This window comes from Amblyomma americanum, chromosome 4, assembly GCF_052857255.1.
Source record: "Amblyomma americanum isolate KBUSLIRL-KWMA chromosome 4, ASM5285725v1, whole genome shotgun sequence".
Lineage (NCBI taxonomy): Eukaryota > Metazoa > Arthropoda > Arachnida > Ixodida > Ixodidae > Amblyomma > Amblyomma americanum.
The window spans coordinates 202,517,094-202,539,519 of record NC_135500.1 but is presented as its reverse complement, the minus strand read 5'-3'; the positions used below and the strand labels follow the sequence as shown (position 1 = coordinate 202,539,519).

The 22,426-nt window shown below is 48.6% G+C and overlaps 1 protein-coding gene across 1 annotated transcript in view; it reads left to right on the top strand.

Annotated features, from left to right (window-relative positions):
* The window catches only part of LOC144129091 (FRAS1-related extracellular matrix protein 2-like), a 192,422-nt gene that overhangs the window by 105,289 nt on the left and 64,707 nt on the right, over window positions 1–22,426 (top strand). Inside the window, exon 2 of the mRNA XM_077662998.1 lies at window positions 9,752–9,841. Coding sequence (XP_077519124.1) covers window positions 9,752–9,841 — 90 coding nt within the window. The remainder of the gene's footprint in view (window positions 1–9,751; window positions 9,842–22,426) is intronic.

Sequence of the window (22,426 nt, the reverse complement as noted above, 5' to 3'; positions counted from 1 at the left end):
AGATTTTGTCGATGATTTTGTTTCTTTATTTCCCTTTTCCTTGTCCAAGGTACCCAACCTCAGTTATTAAAGCGACAGTGAGTACAAATAGAAGTTGGTCTGTGTCTATAGGAATCAATAGGGTACCACGCTGTAATCATATATAGACCACTCGCACCGAAACGAGGCGTTTATAAGCTAGAAAAGTCCGAAAAACCAAATACAGGTGTCGCCACCACCGGCGGATTTCGCAACTAAAATGGGTGCGTCGACACCGAATCTTTTAACGCGGATCCCAGAGGCTACGCTCCACCGCCGTTCACTTCAAAACGGTGCCACACCATCCTCACGACGGTTTCACGATGGTGGACGTCACGAGCTCGAACATACCGGCGGTAACTCATTTTTCTCTCTGATAAATGCGTCTTCTGCTGCCGGGAAAATGTCATATAGCCAGAACAGAGCCAGAACAGTCTCTAAGGCAACCAACCTAAGCATGGTTAACTTCTCCCTCCCTTTCATTTTCCGCCTGTTCTTCATGCAATAAAAGAAAGCAATGAAAGAGCTACAACACCGCATACAAATGTTACAAAGTCTCCCTTGGTAGACTTTAAGTCGCCGCGATAGACTGAGCTAGCTTTCACCTTCGGTATCATTTCTATGCGTACAAAGTGTTGTGCGACAAATTCAGAATGTTTGACTAACTTACGTGGAAAAACAGCAGTAGCAGCATCACGCGAAAGCATTTTGTCGTAGTTTACCCGCGGTGCGTTTTCACTGAGCACCCTTAGGAGACAGAAAAAAAAAAGAAAAAGAAAACCAAAGGTTTCCTTCAAATTCTTTTCTTTTATCGTCTGCGCGCTACACAGACGACCTCGAAAAGTCACTGTGCCTCCAAGTCACCGCCCTTCGCTGCCGCCAACTTTCAATCCTTTCATTCCTCTTTTTACTGGTACCGAGGAGAGAAGGAAATGAGAAGCAGGCAGCGTAAGAGAGGCGCGCCTTGAATGAGCTGGTCACGCACTGCGCGTTCCCCACAAGATAAAAGGCGGCGCGCAGAGCGCATTCTCAAGCACCGACCGACCGTCCAAAGCAAAGGTTGCACTATGGGGTGAGCCGTCCAAGCGCACCCATGCACCGCCCGCTGCGACTCCGGACAGACAGCACCAAGAGCAGCCCGCGTTCCCCCTCTGAGATCGAGCCGCTTTCGATTATACAGCAGCAAAGAGTGCGCCCATGTCCCCTTGTAAACGCGCGATAGCTGCGTCTGTCGGTCGGTCTGACGATGACGGCATTGAACCCGCGATGGCGCCAAATGCTGGCGCCGCCGTGTTCTGTTCGCGCGATGCCCCTTTCAGTCCGGCTTCACCGCGGACAGTGGCTGTCGTGAGGCGACGCTGCCCGCCGAGGGGCGCCGACACCAGTGCCGGCGTGCCGCGCAGTTTTAAACATACATGCTTCGCATAGACGAGATGACAGAGTTGGCGACGCGGAGCAGGGGCTGGTGGGGGGAGGAAGAGATTTACGGGAAGGAAGAGTTTCGCTCGGAATAACCGGTACGTCGAAAAGAGACGTCAGTTGCGCGGCGAAAATGGAAAGCAGCAGGAAGAAAGTAAACGTAGGCAGAGAAAAGGTGAATGAGAAAGGCAGCGCCATTGCGAAAGAAAAAAAAGTAAAAGAAAATCGGAGGTATGCGCAGGTCTGTATAACACGCTCGTTCAAACCTGTGCGCTCGAAAGGCGTACAGGAATGAAACATGTAGTATGTGATTCGACACGCACGTCAGGGCAGGCACGTATTCGAGGACCCCTCCCCACAGCAGTGTTCTTGTTATACATAGGCCCTGCCCACCACGGGTTTCTCCCGATACAACTGCCTTGGGCCCCTTCATAAAAAAAAAATTCTGGCTAGATGCCTGCGTGGGGGAGAAGGAAATGGAAAGGAGGTGAACCCTTAATCGATGCCTGTTATGCGTGCAGACAATGGGGCAAGATCATTTGCTTGAAATAACGGCTATTTTTGTTATGTTAGCTTTGTCACAGCGATGTGACAAAGCTGTGGCCGAGAGAAAATCCAGCTGATCCCTCGTGTTCTGTTCGCGCATGTTTCCTTTGAGCTGAGAACACAGAGGCCGGACCAGTGCCATAAAACACCTGGCGCAGCTGTCCGCTTTATACGCCTTTATGTCCGGAGTATAAGCTGCAATGCTTACGGTGACAATGCAGCACTCTCTGCTTTTATAGTGCAGATGTGCACAGCAATTCCAAAGGAAACATGCAGCAACGAAAATCGGTCACGATTCCAGGAAGTATCCCTTTACTGCAGTAACACCTTTTAGATCATGTAAAGAACGCCTGCGCACTTTTTAAAATCCAGAATTCACACTGATTTTCTTCTACGAATGGGCTATCCGCTCTCTTCAAGTATCTGCTGCGGTGCAGTTGTAAAAACAACTGGTCTGTCAGCATCGCTCATTGAAGGGTGCGCTGCCTCACTCTATTTCTTTGCTCCTGTTTTTTTTTTTCATTCTCGAATGTTAGTTGCTCTGGCATGTAGGTCGTTGGCCTTCCACTTTCGCTGCCTTGAAAGGCCTGTAGTAATGCCCGAAGAACCAGTGAGCGGGATCATTGCTCCGGGTATACGTACGCTCTTATGTAAACCGTCCCCCCCCCCCCCCCCCCCCCCGGTTTCTTGGCTTGGCCGTTTCCCAACGCTGTTCCTAGTAAAGCTGTATTTATTGGGAGGCGCGAACCATACACGTTCGAGTGATTCCGAGAACAATTGGGCCCTCAATAAATGCGCTTTCTGTTCGTTGCCTACAGCGTGCTACAGCTCTGGGCCTAGCGCTCGAATTATGGTTATTTTTATTGTTTTACAGTTTGCAGAGAATCAGCTGCAACAAATGTTGCATGGAAGCAACATGCAGAGATGAGGATTTGTCAGCGCCCTAAATCGTCGTGCACAAGAACAGCAGTAATTTGGGCTTGGCTGTAATAGCCGCTTCAGCGAAGGACTGCGTGGCCTAGACAATCTATATCCTTAATCTGGACATAAAAATGACAGAGTTAGTTTTTCTTTTTCGTGCAGAGTCGCGTCATGCTTGCTTTACTCTTTCGACCTGATCGCTTATGGCTTGCATTTCATAACCACATCTGAAATACGCGCCAAATATCATAAATCATTTCCTTTTTTATGAGGCCACTGCAGAATATAAATGTTTCAGTACAAAGAAAGCAAAGAACTAGTCTGTTGGAACTCCCCCGAACAGAAGTGAGCCTTTCGAGCTGGGAAAACAAAGGTGTGAGTTTTGTAAGTGTGCTGGAATCTTTTATTATATTTTTTTTTTTCAAGAGGGAGGAGTGGATATGCTTGAACGAATACGTAAAACGTCTCTGAAAGATCCAGTTCTTCCAGAACAGGCCTTTCTCGTCAGCCTGCTGCTAGTTTCGAATTTCACTCAGAACGTTGCTTGCGGGTCTGACAAGCGCAGAAACTGGGCCGACTTCTCTACACGCTGACTGATCTGCACAGAACCATTCTAGTGCCGCGAGAAAAGCTCGGTGAATTCCGCTTGCCGACGTCACCTCTTTCATTTTATTTCCGTTCAGTTCAAAGGATATCGGCAGGTAAAATGTCCTGATCGAATAAATACCGGACTGCGCTCCAGATCCAGCGAAACCAGCAAGTAGCGAGCACTGCCGAAATGAAGGAGCCGAAATTCGCCGAAATGAAGGAGCATAGATTAGGGGGCTGGATTTCGTGTTTTTCTTTTCTGGTTCTTTATTTTATTTGCCTATTTGCTGTAGGTCAGTACTGCCTTTGATACCAGAGACTACAACGTATGGTACATTGCTTCCTATAGCTTTCAATCGTGACGTAGAAGGCAATATTCAAAGAGGGTAGACAGGATAATAAAAAGGAGGCGGCTACGAAACGCGGTCCCAAGTCTTGGTCTTGCTTGTGGCCGTCCCATTGTCATCGATGTTGCGCTGCCAAAAGGAGTAAATTGTGCAGGTTCTTTGATGGTTAGTGGGCGTGCAAGTGCGATATAGTCTAACCAACAACTGAGTTGAATGGCACTTGCCCTGTAGTTGAAGCAAGCCTGCTGAATCCTGAGAGCCCTGCTGTAATCAGTTCATGTCCTGTGAAAATTTAACTTTAAAGCAGCTTTTTTTTGGCCCCAGGCGCCTGTTCTCAAATTTTGTGCTAATCTCAAATGCTGTCCTATTTGGTTAAAACGGCACCGGTTTTCAAGGTTGTTTTCGCAGTGCCTCTCCAGTTCCTACTCTATAAACAAGAATCCAATTGTATGGCTATATTTCCCTTAATATTAAATGTGATGAATAATTTACTATATCAATACAGAGCAAAAATGAAGAAAAGGGACTATTTTACAGCCTTTATCGAATGACCCTTAACAAAATCTATGATCCTTCTATTTATAACTTCCAATTTCTAATTCAGTTTCTGGTCTCAACACAGCCCAAATACCAAATACAGTAATGTATATAAGAATTAGTTTTTGGGGAAAGGAAATGGCGCAGTATCGGTCTCATATATATCGTTGGACACCTGAACCGCGCCGTAAGGGAAGGGATAAAATACAGTAATGAAAAACTACATTTTGCACCGTCTGCGCTCCCACCTAACGTCTCGTCTGCTTGTGTTCTTCTGTTCATTCGCTTGGTAATAGCGGTTTTCCAACTTCTCTGGCTCGCCGCTTGTTTGTGCTATTTCACAGTGGTCTTCCTCGGTACAAGACATCGGATTGTCATCATTTTAAGCAGCAGCAACCTTTATTAAAATGTTCCTCTGAGCCCTCCACCACGCTCCAACGGTCCCTGACTTTCCCTTGTACGTGCCACTATTCCACAAGGGCACCCGCTCAGGCCTCATTTCACAGTTGTTTTTTTGTTTTCCTGTACAGTTCGCGTGGTGTGTTACAGTCGACTGTAGCGTGGTGCATCGAATTAGAACCGCGATGAAACTGAGTTTAAGAGCCGGGCTCTTAATAAATCTTGTGAGACTGCATTGTTCCTCAATAATATAAAGTAGCCAAGCTTCAAAGACACGAAGATGAAAGAAAACGCAGACAGGGCAGACTGCCACCGGTAGTGTCTTCATCTTCAACTTATTCTGGGCTGGTTTTTAGTGAACTTCAGAGTGGTGCGTCAACATAAAAGCCACAGAGGAATCCAGTTTCAGCTCCGAACTTTCGGTACAGTAGGAGATGTTACACCGGTTCATCTACGATAATAGCCAGCCAAACGAGCTCGCAAAGCACGAGCGGACAGCAAGCACACTCCTGCCGCCTCCGCCATCATCGCGTTTGCAGACAGCAAAAAGAACCCGTGTCACAGGGTCACGCGAGACCAGCGCAGTCGCTTAAGCTGCCGCTTTCTGACCGTTCCCGTCACTGCTACAGCTGTAAGAATTGGCTGAAAATGAGGATGCATAAGCATGGCATCATGTTTATGCTCGATATCCGTAGAGAGGCAAACTTTTAATTCCTTTATCTACTTTTAGAGGCGACGGCAGACCACTTCTTGATAACTTGCCCTGGATTTTAGGCGGCACGCAAGCTCCAACTCGGCAGCCAGGATTACCAGCCTAGCCGATCACCTGACACAAAAATGTTGACACTTGGACCCCAACATCGGGCTTTGCTGGCATTTACAGCAGACACAGGTCTGCATATGTATATATAACTGTCTTATCCTGAAAAGCACGTTCACGCAATCAAAAAAAAAAACTACTAAAAACTTAATTTCTTTAAGGGAATAAACGGCATACTCAATATTAGTGTATTAAAGAAAATTCACACGGATAGGCGATAGCAGTAAAGTAATTCACACTTATTTGGTCTTGTTATTGCTAACAGTGGCTGGTTCCTCTCCAAACCTGCTAGAGATATGGGGGCCTGCCTGGTCGCGACGGCAAAATTATAAACGGTACAAGAATTAACGGTAATGACACGCCAAGCGCAAACCTGTCTAGCTTGTGCCAAAGGTGTTGTTTACTCATCCAATATATTAAAAGCCATGCGCCTGTTAACTACCCATCAAACTAGAACAAATCTGCGGTACTTATACTCACAAATAACCAAATGTTCAGCGCGTGTGTTGGTTCGTGGCGGCGTCTCACAAAAGAATATCCTACTTGGTTTCCTGGTCGAAGCTCATATGTCTTGCATGAACCGAAAGTTCTTCAATTATAGCGCTTGCGAAACTTCCCAGCGAGCCGATGCGTCAAACTACCGGAACGTCTACTGGTTTACTATTTATTTTGCTGCCCATGGCTACTCCGAGCAGGATAATTGACGAGTCACTTCTGACACTACATCAAAAAATGCCTGACCGCTACAAATTGATACGGAGTGCCTATATACATCTGTTGGTTCCTGAAAAGATATTGCAGAAGGAAAGAGGTCTGCACAGCGGAGTTTCGAAACCGGCGTGATTTAAGAGGCCGTAACCGCAGGTCGTCCTGCCAAGCCGACACGGTGTCTTAAAGCATGCAACGCCAAATATCAGCCACAGCTCCGGCCCTCGACAATCGGTGCCGCCCGCCGTTATGACATCGACAAAGGAACCCGCCAGCAAGGGCGTGGATACATGTAGCTGGTCACAGCTTGGGTGCTTGCCTAATGGCCCGCACCGTGCCCGCTCTGGACTCCCCACCAAGAAGGACTCGACTTCGTTAAAAGGCGTTTCCCGCGCGGGCCACTTGCCACGGCAGCGAGAACACCTGCAAACAGCGGCGAAGCGCGGGGATCACTAAAACAAATGACAACAAAAAGGGGGGAAATATTGAGAGAAAAATTCCGGGCCTAGCTACCGACCCAAGGACTTGCGGGGTTGAGAGTTCTCTCTCTAGACGGCTGAAAGTGGTTCCAGCGGAAGCCATATTTTCTCGTCCGCCTCGGCGCGTGCTCTACCGGCGACGGCAGCACGGCCGACTTGCATCGCTGATCTATCTGGAACGAAGGTGGCCCCGACACGTGCGTGCGTGTCTGTAATTCTTTCACCCCGGCTGGCGCCGCTCACGAAGGGAGGAGGTAGGCAGCGCCACCTACGGCACTCGGAGAGGGAGGCCGTTCGCAGCAGGTCCGCGGCGCCGAGCTTAATTCGGCGGATTTCACGCTTCCCGGCTCGTAACGAAGAACGAACGGGCGTGGCGTGACGCGACGCCTGGTGGCCGTCTGCCGCCGGGAGTTTAGGAGAAAAAAGAAAATTGAAGGGGGAGAGCGGAGTGGGGAAGGGACCGCAGGCTGTTTAGGGCTGCGGAGTAAGACAGGCCAGGTGTGCACAGAGAACGTGCGAAAGCTAGTGGAGAAAAATGCATTAAACAAAACTTTATAATTTGATTTTCACAGCCCAAGATAAAAAGAGAGAGTCGGTCGCGGGTTTGTGGCCACTTTCTTTTTTTTTTTTTTTGCGTGCTTTCACCAGGCAGAATTCCACGGCCCCACCAAGAGCTGAAGACGACTGTTCCGCACATCGGAAAGCACACCGTTCACAAATGTTAAGCTGGCTTCACCACAATTCAACTTGTCTTCCCTATGGAGGAACAGCAAGTTTTGAAAACTTAATATATAGTGGTAGTCCGTGTCTTTTGTGATGCAGAATACGTTGACACGTTTCCTGTGACAACACCACACGCACCTGTGAAGCAGTAACATGCAAGTGAGGACATGGTTAGGGCACCGTGAAACGTTGGAAAGCCAAGATAACGAGTTATTAGGAGGCCTATAGCGGCGAGAGATGAAAAATATTGCACTGTTCTTGAAGTGAAGCGCCACTTGCTTTCGCACTGTCAGAAAATTATCGCCCCATCTCTGATAACCGACTAAAATTGCGCTGGCGGTTAGGCTGCTCTATTATACGTCGGAAGGGACAGGTGATAGCCGCCGAGCTATTGCAACTTCTCACTGCCTGCCACCACATTGCTTTTTGACGCCACTGGTGACATGCAGATTGAGTCCCCGATCGAGTTCTAGTTCGCGCTCGAGAAATTTCAGAATGGCCTCAACGTTCCCAGAATTCCCATTTACAAATTGGACAGGCTTCGTCTCTCTCGATTACGCAATCTATTCGCGACAGTCTTCTCTCCAACAAGACTCAAGATCTCGACGGAGGAGTTTCCTTCGTCAGAGGCCGAGCGATAGAAATAAAGGAACCCCTTCTCCCCCCCTCCTTGAGACCATGGGGCGTCAGATGACTACACCATCCTGCTGTAAACATTATTGAGGAAAGTAAGTCATTGAAAGTTTTCAAAAATAGCATCACTCTGTATCTGTTGTCACTCGAGGCATAACCACTCCTTTCATTTTTATTCTGTTGCTTCTCAGAGTATTTGCCCAATTGCACATAAATGTTCAATGTGAAATAACTCCACTTTCAATGTTAACCAACCACTCTGTATTTCCATCTCGTTTAGTGGTTATTTTTATGCGCTGAACCTCTTAAGCTCGCGAATGGGAGCAAGAAGGGCGCAGACTCTGTCAGGCATCCATCTGCCTTTTGGTCTACGCCCTAGGCAACTGTACCATACGTTGCCTGAATAAACTCTTTGACTCTTTTAGACTCTTTTGACATGTACCATGTGTAGTCACGTGACTCAGGTGGGTCTGACGCCCCATTGCAAAGAGCTTCCGTCCCTTCCCCCTCGCAGATATATGCACACGATAGCTCGCAACGCTGTACTTGCGACAGCATTCCATTGTACAGAGATCCGCCGCGTGTTTTCCGCTTACGGACGAGATGACGTGACCTGCTCTGTCTTGTCGACGCCTCGACGACGTTGACTGAGCTAAGGATTAGGGCGATACGACGGCCCGTGCTAGTGTTTGCGCGAACAGAGGCTGCATCGGGTCGCGCTGCGTGTCATCACCCGTGGCGACATCTGGTGATGGCGCGGCGGGGCGGTCGCGAGCCACTTGTCGCACGACGCTCCATTGGCGAGACCTCTTCTCGCGATCGCCCTCATGGCGAATGTCGCTCGGCTGCGAAGTCAACGAGAGATTGTCCGCGCTGACAGGCGTGACGGAATGTCCCGAATCGATCTCCCGCTGCTATCTCACTCTCTCGACCGCGTCGCCGTCTGGCGCCCATTCACCGAAGCACGCTAGCGTAGCCACGCGAGAGCGCGAAAAGGGAGTGCTCGCGCCGCTTCACGTGACACGGCATTATCGTAATTCTGCGTGAGCTCGTCTTTCTTTCTTTCTTTCTTTCTTTCTTTCTTTCTTTCTTTCTTTCTTTCTTTCTTTCTTTCTTTCTTTCTTTCTTTCTTCACCTCCGCACATATGCAGCGTGGAAATGTGAACATGACATTCCGATCGGATATCGGTCCTGCCGCCGTAGGGTTAGTGATAATAATAATAATTGGTTTTTTTGGGGAAAGGAAATGGCGCAGTATCTGTCTCATATATCGTTGGACACCTGAACCGCGCCGTAAGGGAAGGGATAAGAGAGGGAGTGAAAGAAGAAAGGAAGAATTAGGTACCGTAGTGGAGGGCTCGGGAATAATTTCGACCACCTGGGGATCTTTAACGTGCACTGACATCGCACAGCACACGGGCGCCTTAGCGTTTTTCCTCCATAAAGACGCAGCCGCCGCGGTCGGGTTCGAACCCGGGAACTCTTGATCTGTAGCCGAGCGCCCTAACCACTGAGCCACCACGGAGGGTACCCATTGTGCACATTACTGTTCCTTTGTTTCACCGCTGAGGCAAGTCGCAGCAGCCCTTAATTTCTAGGATTTATCCTCGCAGGGGACCTGGACAATGCGGATATCTTCTACCTTCTCCACCAGAGGGCGAATGCCACGCGGGACAACTTCCAGTTCAAAGTGGTCGACGAAGGTGAGTACTCCGCTTTAGGAGATGTTTGCGTTTCGTTCTCCCTAACTACGAGCATCCAGAAGGTTCAGCGCTCAGGTGATGAAAGCTCAGTCAGGGCGGTGAAACTTCCTATTCCTTCCAGCGGCCACGAATTAAAGACAGCGCCATTTCCTCCTTCAGTTACATTCACAACGGATAGTGTACGGAGTTACAGCTTCAGAGGAGGTTGTGTAGCGATAGCTACATTACGGTAGCATTTCGAGTCTTCAGCGTGGCGGCGCCGCCACGCTGTCACGTGGCCAGCCACGTGGTGCGGAGCAGCTGCTGCTGCCGGCGGCGCGGCGCGCCGGCGAAACCGAGCTGCAACAGCTGTGCGCATGCGCCGTGTCATATGGGACGAAGATGAAGAAGGAACGCCCAGCGAAACGGAGCGGCGAAAGACTGACTTTGCAATTCAACTCAGCAAGTTCCATTCGGCCAGCTGTAGCTATCGCGTCACTCCAGGCTTGACCAGAGCTAAACCACCGCCATTTTTTTTAATTAGCTGGGACGAAAGTGACTCACACTTTCCTCCCCCTAGTTCACTACATTCAAGAAACGTGCTGCGTACTTTTTAACGTTTTACGTTTTGACAAGGACTTTTAGGCCCTTGGTTTGTTTCTGTAGATAACATCCTTACTAAGGAGAAAAAAAGTATGTCCACTAATAGTGATTCGCTATGATTAGTCTTTGCATATCGATGGATGCACAAGTAGGACTAAGCGTCACGAAAGACAAGACAGAACGCGTTTTGTTTGATGGGGTAAGCAGTGCGCATTGAACGATTTGCGCGCACTTTTTTCTCATTAAGGAAACATAACCTCTTCCGGCTAGCGATTTAGTGCTGCAGTTATTGCAAATAATTCGCTTTGACGCTATACTCCTGTATACGTAATAAGAGAGTAACTATTCATTGACATCCACCCAAGCGGAGCCATACGGCTACAAACGAAAACTATACAGCTTTCTTAGAAAATTCTTAGTTAACCGGACCAGGACGATTTTTTCTTTAACTACGAAGCTGCTACGCTGTTTAACTACGAAGAGACTTCGTAGTTAAACTTCGTAGTTAAAGAAAAATTCTGCCTGGTCCGGTTAACTACGATGTTTCTGAGAAAGCTGTACAGCTGTCCTTTGTACTGCGCTTGTGTGAATGTCAATGAGTAATTACTCCCTTATTACAAATCTACTCAACCTTGGGGGTTTCCCCTAAACATTTGACCAATATATGCCTTTATCATATGTATGATTTCTTGTAGCACCCAAAAACCGGTTCCCGCCTCCCTAGTTTTAAGTCCTAACAATGAACATGTAAAATTAAAGTTGGTATACCACACATCTGGACTTTACAACGTAACCACAAATTAAAACTGATGCAGGTTTTTCTTCCGCCCAGTTATCTCTGTTGGCAATAGTTGTCGATACGAGCGCGCATAGTACAGCACGTGCAGCTCACTGCAAACACTCCTTCACTGGCCCCTCCCCGTTGTTTACAGAGCTCGCGCTTTCGCAGAGCCCTCGTTAATCTCTCGCCGGTGTCTGGCGCAGCTCGGAGTCCGAACTCCGCGAGGCCTAGCGTCGCCCAGCTTGTCCGCACGCGCCACCGGCAGAGCGCGACGACTCCCATTCTGGGTTCACTCGGTGAACAGCGCCTCTTCGCCACGGCCCGTCGAGCAGCCCGGGAGACGCACGGCCAGATGGGCGGCCTCTGTATGGCTCCGCATGCGGCGAGTGGAGCCTTCGGTATTCCCACGTTCCGTTAGAGGGCGCCCACTTTGATGCACCGAGCACAGACCGCGGTTGGGACCCGGGGTCTCGCATTGTTGACTTTCGCTACAAGCGAACGCTCGACCGAAGAAGGTTCAGAGCCGGAATAGGCTGAACAACCTTCTCTTGTTTTCATGTCTTTCTATATACCCGGCTCGACCGCAGATGCAGAGCTACTGTAGGTTGAAAAATTGGTTCTTTTCCGTATATAGCAAGAGTAGCGCATTGGCCACGTCCCTTCCGTGTATACAGCAACCCGCAGCAGACACACACGCTTTACCGATATTATACGTTCGTTTTATGTAGCCATTTTCGACAACCCCCCCCCCCCCCCCCCTACTGTCTGTCGTGGAAGATCACGAGTATGCCACTTATACAATGGTGACGTAGGCGCTGAACAATGAACTACTTTGGAAGGGGACACGAACGCAAAACCCGCTGCTCGTTCTTAGGTCCATACTTGGCTTGGGCTGTTAGTTTGTCCCATGTGGGCTGAGAAGTCTCATTAGCGTTGGTGGCTTGTTGAAGAATGACCAAAGTTTTTGACAGTATTTCTGAAATATTCAAGGCACAGTCACTGCAGCTATTTATAATCGCAGGAAGTAGTTCTTTTTTTTTATGTAACGCACTGCACTCCAGCTAAACTTGTATTTCGATGTCCATGTAAAGATTTCGCTCTCGTATTTTCTTCATATATTTTTAACGTAGCGCTCTCATTACACATCTGGATCAAGAGCAGCGCAGTGCGCCGAGTACACCAACATCTTTTCACATCTGAATATGAGCATGTCCAACATTCTTGGACAAAAATTTTGAACATTGCTGAACTGTAAGGTACGAATATAGAAATATTGAAGGTAATGGTCCATTCTTCCGATATTTAGCAAAATCTTTTGTTTATGGTTTTTCCATCGCTCGCATGGAGCAGTTAAGACGACCATCAAAAAATCAATGAGGAACGCTTTTGTCGATATCAAAAACCTTAATAGCAAAATAATTAAGCCTCCGGACAGGAGACCTGCAGATATATAGATTGTTATAGTTAAATCTTACAATATATGAAAAAATTGCAATCATAAACTCTTTCCCACTAAAAAATGCTTTTGTCCAGAATCATTCGGCGTGTAAAGAAAAGCTTCTTTTTAAACCGCTAGCCGACTGAAAGCTAAGGAGAATGCGCACTGCCGAGAGCTATAACCACGCTGACGCGGCCTATAGCGACGTGTAAACGTCGTTCGCACTTACATGCTGGCATCGGGCGATAATAAAATCACAGCAAAACCGTCTGGTCAATAGCACGGCCGCTCGCTGTTCTGTAGTTTTCCCCTCAGGGGTCAGTGACGTGTACCACCTCAGTGGAACAGGCTGCTGCGTGTATCCTGTCACTGTTCAGACGCCTATGACGCGGTCAGAGGGTAGGCGATTTGTTTTTTTTTTTTTCTCGCCGGCAAAATTGAGTGACGCACAGCGTGTGGTTATAACGAAACAAAACGTGCAATAACCAGTCGCCCTTACGCCGACCAGGCGTCAAACATTGACCGGTTAGTTATTGCTGTTTTCTGCCTTCGAACGCCGACTTGGTGAGGGAGGCTGCCTCTCTCTTTGATGTTGGTGCAACTGTGAAGGTTTCTTCTCCCTCGACAGACTCTGGAAACCAAGGCGCGGTGAAGAAAATTTCCTTCTTAGAGTTCGTTGTAGATCTAGAAGAAGTAGGACAGGTCGATCAAACGAATGAGCCAACAACGTTGAGCCATTACTTGTTCGGGCGTTCTTCAAGCGCGACGCAGAAGTAACACCCAGAGCTGTCGTAAAACCACCGTGTATGTCCTGGTGAAACTGCCAGTGAGTCTAAAAGCCAAACGAGGACCCCACATGGGAGGCCGTAAACGGACGCGTTAAGCACACAGCTCCGTGCCCGTATCACCGCTGTAGGCTAGAGCGAAGCTCTTCAAAGCGCCGCCACATTCTCGGCTCAAGATAGATACACATATAAAAAATAACACGCGAGAGTGACAGCGCATTCCCCGCGCAAGACAAATGACAAATCAGGAGGAGTGAGGCCAATGCGCGAGGAGAGCCTCTAGTATGTGGCTCTGCGCTCAGCGTGCAAACGGTGCGCACAGAGCGAATAAAAAAAAAACAAGTTTAGAAGAACAAGCTGCCCTCCAGACTGCGCGTCACACGTCGCGATCAGCTCTCCCCCGTCTCCCTCCGCACCCGCGGCGTTCCCTATCGGCCAGCTCCGACGACGCAGTCCCCGGGGCTGGCGTGGCATGCGTCCATGTGAGACACACGAGGCCAGGGGGTCACACCTCACACGACATCGCGTAGCCCCCCTCCTTCCCCCCACCGGACTGCTCCAACACCCAAAACCATTTGCGCAAGGCACGTAGGCCACACAGAGACTACTTTGCAGAGCCGACGAAGAACCGAGGCGCTGGAATCGCAGTGCGCCTCTCTTCGCGCTGAGGCCAGACGGCAGGCGGTTGTCGCGGAGATTTGGAAACTAGAGGAGAAGGGTGGGGTGGTAAGGGGCGGGGGGGGGGGGGGGGGTGAAGTTAGTAGTATAGCCATAGCTGAGGGGTCGGCTTGTCGCCGTGGTCGCTTGTCTGTCAGTTGGTCGGTCGGTCGCGCAAAAGAAGGCGGGTCTACACAAAGCGTGCCGGGGATTAGTGTTTCCGCTTGTCCCACAGCCTGTCGTCTGCCGCTGCGCTCTAGAGAACGTGACTCCCTCTCCTCCGCGTTGCGCCAGCGTCGCAACCCTCCTCGCCACTGCTCAAACTTTACAGAGAAACAAACCCGTAGCCGACTTTTTTTTTTTTTTCTCCGCCGTGCCTTCGAAGCAAGCGTCGTCCCCTCGTTCGTCTTCCAGCAGCGCTGCAGACCTTCGAACGAGCCGGCGGCACGTGAGAGACGAGGCGTCTCTTTCCCCCTCGCCGGATCGTGTCGCACCGCGCATTTATTTCAACGCGAGGCGCCGAGTGATACCGCCGCGCCTGAACGTGTGAATCATCACCCCTTTGGTTACAGCGGAGTGTTCCCGCCTGCGCGCCTGCGAAGAGGCTGTACACAGCGTGGAGTCCCGAAGCGTGCCGTGAAGCCTGACACCGGTTTTCTCACGAGCGCCAGGGGTCCCGCTCTTTCTTCCCGCTGCTCGTTTGTGTGCCACTCATGCATGCGCGAACTGGAGCCTCTGGTTCGTCTATATATCCCCCCCCCCCCTTTCCCTTCCCTGTCCTTCTTAATCTCTGCTGTCTCGGGGGCTCAAATCTGAGATACTTGATCGTAGTGATGAGTGCTGCTGTCCTTGTGAGCGATTTATGGAAGGGCAACTAAATATTCACGAGGTTGCTCACCAGAAGTATCGCTCGTTTTATAGCAAATTCACACGGACTTGTGGCCCGGTTTGACTTAAAACGAAATTTGTACAGAAGAAGCTGGTGCTCCCGAAAAATTGTACACGCTTAAGAAACATGTTTGACAATGCGTGCAGTTAAGCTCAGTTGAACTCAGTTGAGCTCAGAAATACACGGGGACGGCAAAAACTTTTTGTTGACGCTAGAGCTTTTTTGCCACAAAAATGGCTAAATGCAAACTACAAGCTAACTCGGGCAGCCTCGCGAGAACGAAGTTATAACTCGCAATTTTGATTTCTTTCGTTTGCCTTGTCTTGTTCGACAGTCTGTTAAAAAATACACATTTTCGAGTGCGCGAGATTCGCAGGTCAGCTTCGCCGTGACAGCCTCTTGGGAATGATGGATCGTGTCGAGGACATCCACTAGATCATGCTATCTTGTCTCCCTTATCTTCAGCTGATCGTTATCGCTTTCTTCCGCCTCCATATCATCGCTGTTTCGACGTGCATGCCTGGAGATAGCTTTAACCAAGCAGTGAAGCAGTAAAAGGTCAATGAAGCAGCGAAAGAGATCAAATTCAATGAACCGCGCATCATGCAGTGCCCGCTGGAGATGCCAATCTACGGAGGGCGAGGGTACGGGGATCGATATCCTGCACCTGCACCAAAGATGTTACGTGGCTCAAAACGTGGGTAACGCAAGAATGACCCATGGGCACTGCGCGCAGGCCGAGATCACAGAGCGCGCACACGACACAGAGCACACAGCTTCACACAAGCCCAAAAGGAAGGAAGGAAGGAAGGAAGGAAGGAAGGAAGGAAGGAAGGAAGGAAGGAAGGAAGGAAGCAAGGAAGGAAGCAAGGAAGGAAGGAAGCAAGGAAGCAAGGAAGCAAGCAAGGAAGGAAGGAAGGAACGAAGGAACGAAGGAAGGAAGCAAGGAAGCAAGCAAGGAAGGAAGGAACGAAGGAAGGAAGAAACGAATAAAGGAAGAAATGAATAGGAAGGAAGGAAGGAAGGAAGGAAGGAAGGAAGGAAGGAAGGAAGGAAGGAAGGAAGGAAGGAAGGAAGGAAGGAAGGAAGGAAGGAAGGAAGGAAGGAAGGAAGGAAGGAAGGCCTCAGACGTTGCTGGCACATACCCACTACGGGGGAGTGGCCAAGACACAGGCCGTTAATTGCTGGATACAGGAAAGTTTTGACGGGAAAAGGAGTGGTAATAGGATGTAGCCTGATAGATTGGAAGACGGAAGGAAAGGGGTCCTGTTAACTTGGAGATCGAAGACGGGACAGTGGCTTAATGTGCATAATAGTACACAATGCCTGTAATGTTTCAATGTCGTACTGACTGAGAACGGGAAGAAGAAATTAGAATGGGGGGCGCTGAGTTTCTTGAAGAAAATTTTGCACAGCGGAGCGCACGCTCCTGTCGCTTCGTCCAAGCAAAGAAGCGCCAATGGAAAGAACAACCGCGGAGGACACAGACAAGCCACGTTGATGAAATGGAATTGGCAAAAGACGCTTCCTCGAATGAGAGAAGCGGCGGCAGAACAGCAGGAAGTGATCTATTGTCTCAGGTTCGGCACAAAAAGGGCACAGTGGGGAAGCCGCCAGGCCAGGTCTGTGAAGGTAGAAATTTAGAAGGGGAACCCGGCAACGCAAGCGCCCACAACACGTGCACCACCGAAACACTTCGTTCGCTTCGCCTTCGTCCACAATATCCTTTGCAACATTATTTCGTGCCAAGCATTTTATTCTTGCTGTCTTTCATTATTGAGGGGTTTGATTCTACAGTAGGAAGTGCACCACGATAAAGGTAGCACAATAAGAACAGCTAGAATGGGTTCATGTTCTTAATAGGTGCATTTTAACTCTTTACCAATAACCCTGAACCGAATAATTTACTCACTAATGTCCCAAATCATTTACTTGCTAGTGTAAGTAAATTATCTGGTTCAGGGTTATTGGCAAAGAGTTAAACTGCACCAATTAAGAACATGAACCCATTACAGATGTTCTTACTGCGCTACCTTTATCACGATGCACATTCTACTATAGAATTTCTCTCGTTCGTGTCTTTCAGGACCGCTAGTACATGCCCTTAGTATGAATATGAATCTATTGAGCAATGTTCACAACTTGATGCATTCAACAGGCGCTCAGAAGTGTCAGAATGCGACACAACGAAGCAAGTAATGGCATTCATTGGCGCCTAGGTTCTTGCCTGTTCGTTCTTTCGCAACCGGAGGTCGACCTTCCTCTGTCGTTCAATCTTCACCAAGCCAGCACGCGGCCGTCACTATAATCCGTTTAGGAATTCCTTGTTCCGCTTCGAAAACTGCACCCTTATTCCGGCCTCCTACGCGCTTACAGCGCCCGCTCAGCAATCCGTCATCCTTCGTGGGAACCAACGACAAGGACCGAACCCCTGAAAGTGATAGATAAGAGGTCGGATAAACGTCCAGGCTTGTCCTGGCCCAACAACTTGACTTGTCTACTTGTGTTTGAGTAATTTTGAACGATAAGCTTATCAGGGACTACGCGTTTACACTGATCGAGTTTATAAGGTGAAATGTGATTGTTTTAGGGATGCTGTTCACGACCGATTTACTGTTCTCGTTCTCTGAGCTCAGGCAATGATGTCATGCTTGGAAGGCAACGCTTCCTGCATGGTCGCGGTTAGTGCCATTCGCTCAGAGCATAGAACTCTGCATTCAATCAGTAACAAGTTTATTCTATTGCATAGGCGATGCATAGCATTTTCTTCTCTGGGACTCAATCTATAATAGCAGTGCGCAGTCAGAGAATTCGATACTTAGCCCTATCTCGAGCAGCAGTCACAAGGAAGTTTCACCAAAGAACTTCGCTTTGGCACTACAGGTAAATTATAGCTACATAGGCGCGGCAATGCAATCGTAAAGGAAACTTCTGCAGGCCTGGTGTCAACGACACCGAGGCAACTCGTTAATAAGCAGCCCGATCAGAATGCTACTCCTCGCACCGGGAGGTCCAGAAGCTGCGAACAGCCTCGAGCACGCCGTTAAAACAGGCCCAACAACATCTCATCACGGTTCTAATGGCCTCATTACATCGAACACTTACACCGAGCAGGCGACAGTCGGGCTCCTGAAAGCCATTATTAATGCGTTGCCGACGGGAAATGCCACAGCTATGCCCCTTCAAGCACTGCAGCCGGCAGCAGGCGCCCAGATAGGAGAGACTGGATCCACACAACAGCTGCGCATGAAAAACATGCCGGGCAAACAAGGCGCCGATTAATGGGTTCCATTTTGCCTCACGCCGGGTCCCTTTGATTCGCTCAACTAGACTCACCAACACGACTCGATATCGCGCTTGCATAACCAAGAAAGGAAAATGGTGGTGGTTTGCGGCGGTGGGCGGCGCTGCCGAGGTGTTAAATCACTTCCCGTAACAAGCGAGGCCATATATTACTGCCAACATTACTCAGCATACACGGAACTGGCAGCGCGGGTTAATAGTCTCTGATGCCCCGAGGTAGAACGCGATGCGCACGATAGCGCCTGCACGGAGAGTTATGCCGCGTCTTGTTACTTGGGTGCAGCGCTTCTGTGCTCGGGGTGCTTCGCTGCTGGCTCGACATATTTAATGAAACTCTGCGCTTAGCTGATCGACTGGGTAGCGCTGGAATCTTGCTTAGGCGGTTGTTTTTTTTCTCGTCTAGATAAAATCAGCAACGAGATAGCTCATTTTATGCTGTCTTGACGTATCTAGATAAAACTATATTCCTAGCATACGAAGCGATTGGTCCAGTCGTCTTCATAAGCGGTGTTGGGCAGGACTAATGGTGTCATGCGCTCTGGTACACGATAGCTTTCTGCTTCTCCTCTTGCTTGGTTTCAAACTAGTTATCCTTTAATAAGCATCGGGAGAGTCCACTCTAACTGGAGCTGCGTCAAGCGTTATAGATTGTACTGGTTAAGCATAACACGTGTCCTGTCCGCCCTTATTCCGCACTTGGTTTTAGCATGCGTCCTCTTCGGTTTTTATCTTTGATTGCGATTTCGGAAGAAAGGAAACATCTGTCATATTTGAAAAGCAGGCAAATTTGCGCCAATTTCATTTGGGTACATAGATAAGCGACCACAGAGTATAAGGATACATGGATACATGGTAGATTATTTCCTTTCTGTAGAGAGAGCTACACTTGGTGTGGTTAAGTATTCCCTCTGGTTTCCATCGTCCGTAGGCTTACGAGACTGCATCGGCTGGAGCTTTGGAAGCACTTAATTGCGATGGAGGCAAAATGTCGTTCCACAAGTGCTGGTTCACAAAGAAACGAGCAGTATGCCATAGTGCCTTGACGACAGACGGTTAGCGTGCATCTAAGCACATGATGTGCATACTGAAGAGGGCTAGCAAGTTTCTTGCTTTAAAATCATGGTTTTCTTGCGAATATGCTCTTATGACTCATTGCTCACGGGGACATAAATTTTGGTGTTTCTTTTTTTCGAAGTTGCTTGTTGGGCTAGTCGGGCTAGTTTTCGTTTATGCATTATACTTACACCGCAGCTAAGAAAAGACTAAGAGCTTTCTGCACCTGCGTCAACCACTTGTTGCCGGCGTTTCCTTCGGATACCTGGTACACAACATACGTTTCGGTTCTACCCCATGAGTTGTAAAACCACTGCAGTTCCAACAATGCTGCACAAAACTTCCTGTGCACCGAGTACGCCGTGCGGTCTCCCCGCAGTCGGCGCCTCGGCCGCAGAGGAACGCGAACTATACGGCGGAAGCGGAGGTGCGCCCTCATTAACACCGCGTTCTTCATCACCAGCAGCGCTTGCGTTTCCTCCGGGTCCCCCCGGTGGGTCCATTCTCTCCGAGGAGGGCCCCCCGGCCGGCGGCCCGCTAAACGGTTCGTTATTAATGGCGTTCGCGCATTCTCGAGGCGTTGATTAGCCTCTTAGCGATGCTGCTGCGGCCCTTCCTATGGGCTCGAGTGCGTTCCGAATTCCCTCGGCGCCTGCCCGCCACCCCGCGCGCTGGTGTTGTGTGAGGCCTCCGCGTGACTCGGGTCTTTATTTAGCCGCCCCCCCCCCCCCCCCCCCCCCGCGTGCCGAGACAAGCGGATGAGCAGTTTCGAGGCCGCATCGAAAGAAACTCGTTAGCTGCTGCGAGATGCCCGCTCCTGATCTGCACGAGCGCATAACCCCGGGAAGGCATTCATTTCACCAAATTTGGCGGCCATCGTGAGAAGAATAAGCACTAGCTGGAGCTCACATGGTGCTCCACCCCAGTTTCCTTCTGTTTAAGAACTGGTTTGATCATAACCGAGACACACGTAACCGAGGCATGAGATGGGGTCGCGAGGATTTTCGATGTGGTGTTAAAGCATTGACCCCACACATGCAATCACGAGGAAGATTTTAAGGTGACTCGCTTTAGTGCGTGCTGTTCCATGTACCCTCTTTGCCAAAAGTAACCGGGGGCAAGGATGGTTCCTTTCTTAGCCGCGTAGCGAAGCGCTTACAGCAGCCCTCTAAATATGTATCTATGTAAAGTAAGGTGAACCCTTGTACTTACGTTTTGAGACCTTTCGATCTTTAGGGACGCCGTAAAGGCTCAGTTACACGGTTGAGAAACAAAAACCTGCTGCTTGGTTACCTTTGGCAAAGTACGTACCCCTCCCCACTAAAGATAGAACTTAAGCTAGAACTAAAGCTAGGACTAAAGCTAGAACTAAGGCTAGAACTAAACCCACTAAAGCTAGAACTAGAAATAAAGCTCAAGAAATGCGTGGTTCTAATAGGGCCACCCGTCCTCAACCGTCCTTCTAGCAGCAGCTGATAGCTCCTGCCTTTGTCTGCATTGTCGGGGCCGACAATCAACGAGACCACCACCTGTGAACGGACTATGATATTTCACCTCTTTTACACCTGGTTATAGTGACGAACTAGAGGTATCATGTATCTGCGTTTAGTTGACCGGCCAATATAAATAAAAAACGAACTTAAATTCTTCAGAATAAATCAGTGACGTCGAGATAAATGGTGAAGGCATTTTCAACCTTGCATTAAACTAGGATGCTAAGAAATACACCGGTCCGGACGGAATACGCAATGTGTTGCTGATTCGTTATCTCATGTAGTCATCGAAATAAATGAAGGTCGTATTCAGTAAGTCCTTACGACCTGCTACTGTTCATTCTTCATGCAAGTGAGCCAAAGCGCTCTCTCATTATAAATCCGGCGATAATCAGTATTCGTCGAACTATAGGCCAATTTCACTGACATCATTGTCATGAAAAATGCTGGAACACGTCATTCATCAAGACAAGCTTTTTCGGGAATCAGATAATTTGCTGTCTAATATGCAACATGGGTTTAAGGTTGGGTTTAGCACGATGATGCAATTAGCTGAGCTCCCGCATGATAGTATTTCGCTTAACCTTAACGCTGGCGACTAGGTTGATGCCACTGTTATTTATTTCTCGGAAGCATTTGACACCCTATTACGTTGCAAACATGTTGAAATTAATACTGTACTAAATAATCCTCATTTAGTCAAATGGGTTTCAAGCTTTCTTCCATTACGTTCCCAATTCGTCTCTTACAGTTACGCTGACACCGCTGCTGTAGACGCGATGTCAGGAGTGCCCCAAAGGCTCCGTCCTTGGGCCGCTGCTATTTTTAATACCCATAAATAATTTGCCAAATAAAATTTCTTCAAACATTCGTCTTAAAAGCTGGTGACTGAATTTTATATGAGGTGATTTCCTAGGTTTTGCAATTGGTGCAACACCTGGCAAATGAAAACTAATATTAATAAAACCACCTGGATTTCTTCCCGTAACAAACCGTCCTCTTCTTTTTTTTAGTTACTCTTTCAATGACTGGGCCGTAGATTAAGTTTCTTAGTACAAATATCTTGGTGTCATTTTTACGAACAACATCTCATGGTCTAATCCAGTTGATTATACATGCAGTAAAGCACTAATAACTTTGGTTGCCTGCGGCGTACGGTAACTCATTGTCCCAAGGACACAAAATTACTAATGTATAAAGCTCTAATCCGCCCTGTTTTTGATTATGTATCTGGAGTTTGGAACCCGTATAAATAGCTTCTGCTGACGTGACATCACGTGCGAGCTATTTATACGGGTTCCAAACTGCAGATACCTAATCGAAAACAGGACGGATTAGAGATTTATACAATAGTAATTTTGTGTCCTTGGGACAATGAGTTACCGTACGCCGCAGGCAACCAAAGTAATTAGTGCTTTACTGCATGTATAATCAACTGGATTAGACCATGAGATGTTGCCTGCGGCGTACTGTAACTGATTCTCCCAAGGACACAAAATTACTATTGTATAAATCTCTAATCCGTCCTGTTTTCGATTATGTATCTGTAGTTTGTAACTCGTATAAATAGCCTGCACGTGATGTCACGTCAGCAGGATCTGCTA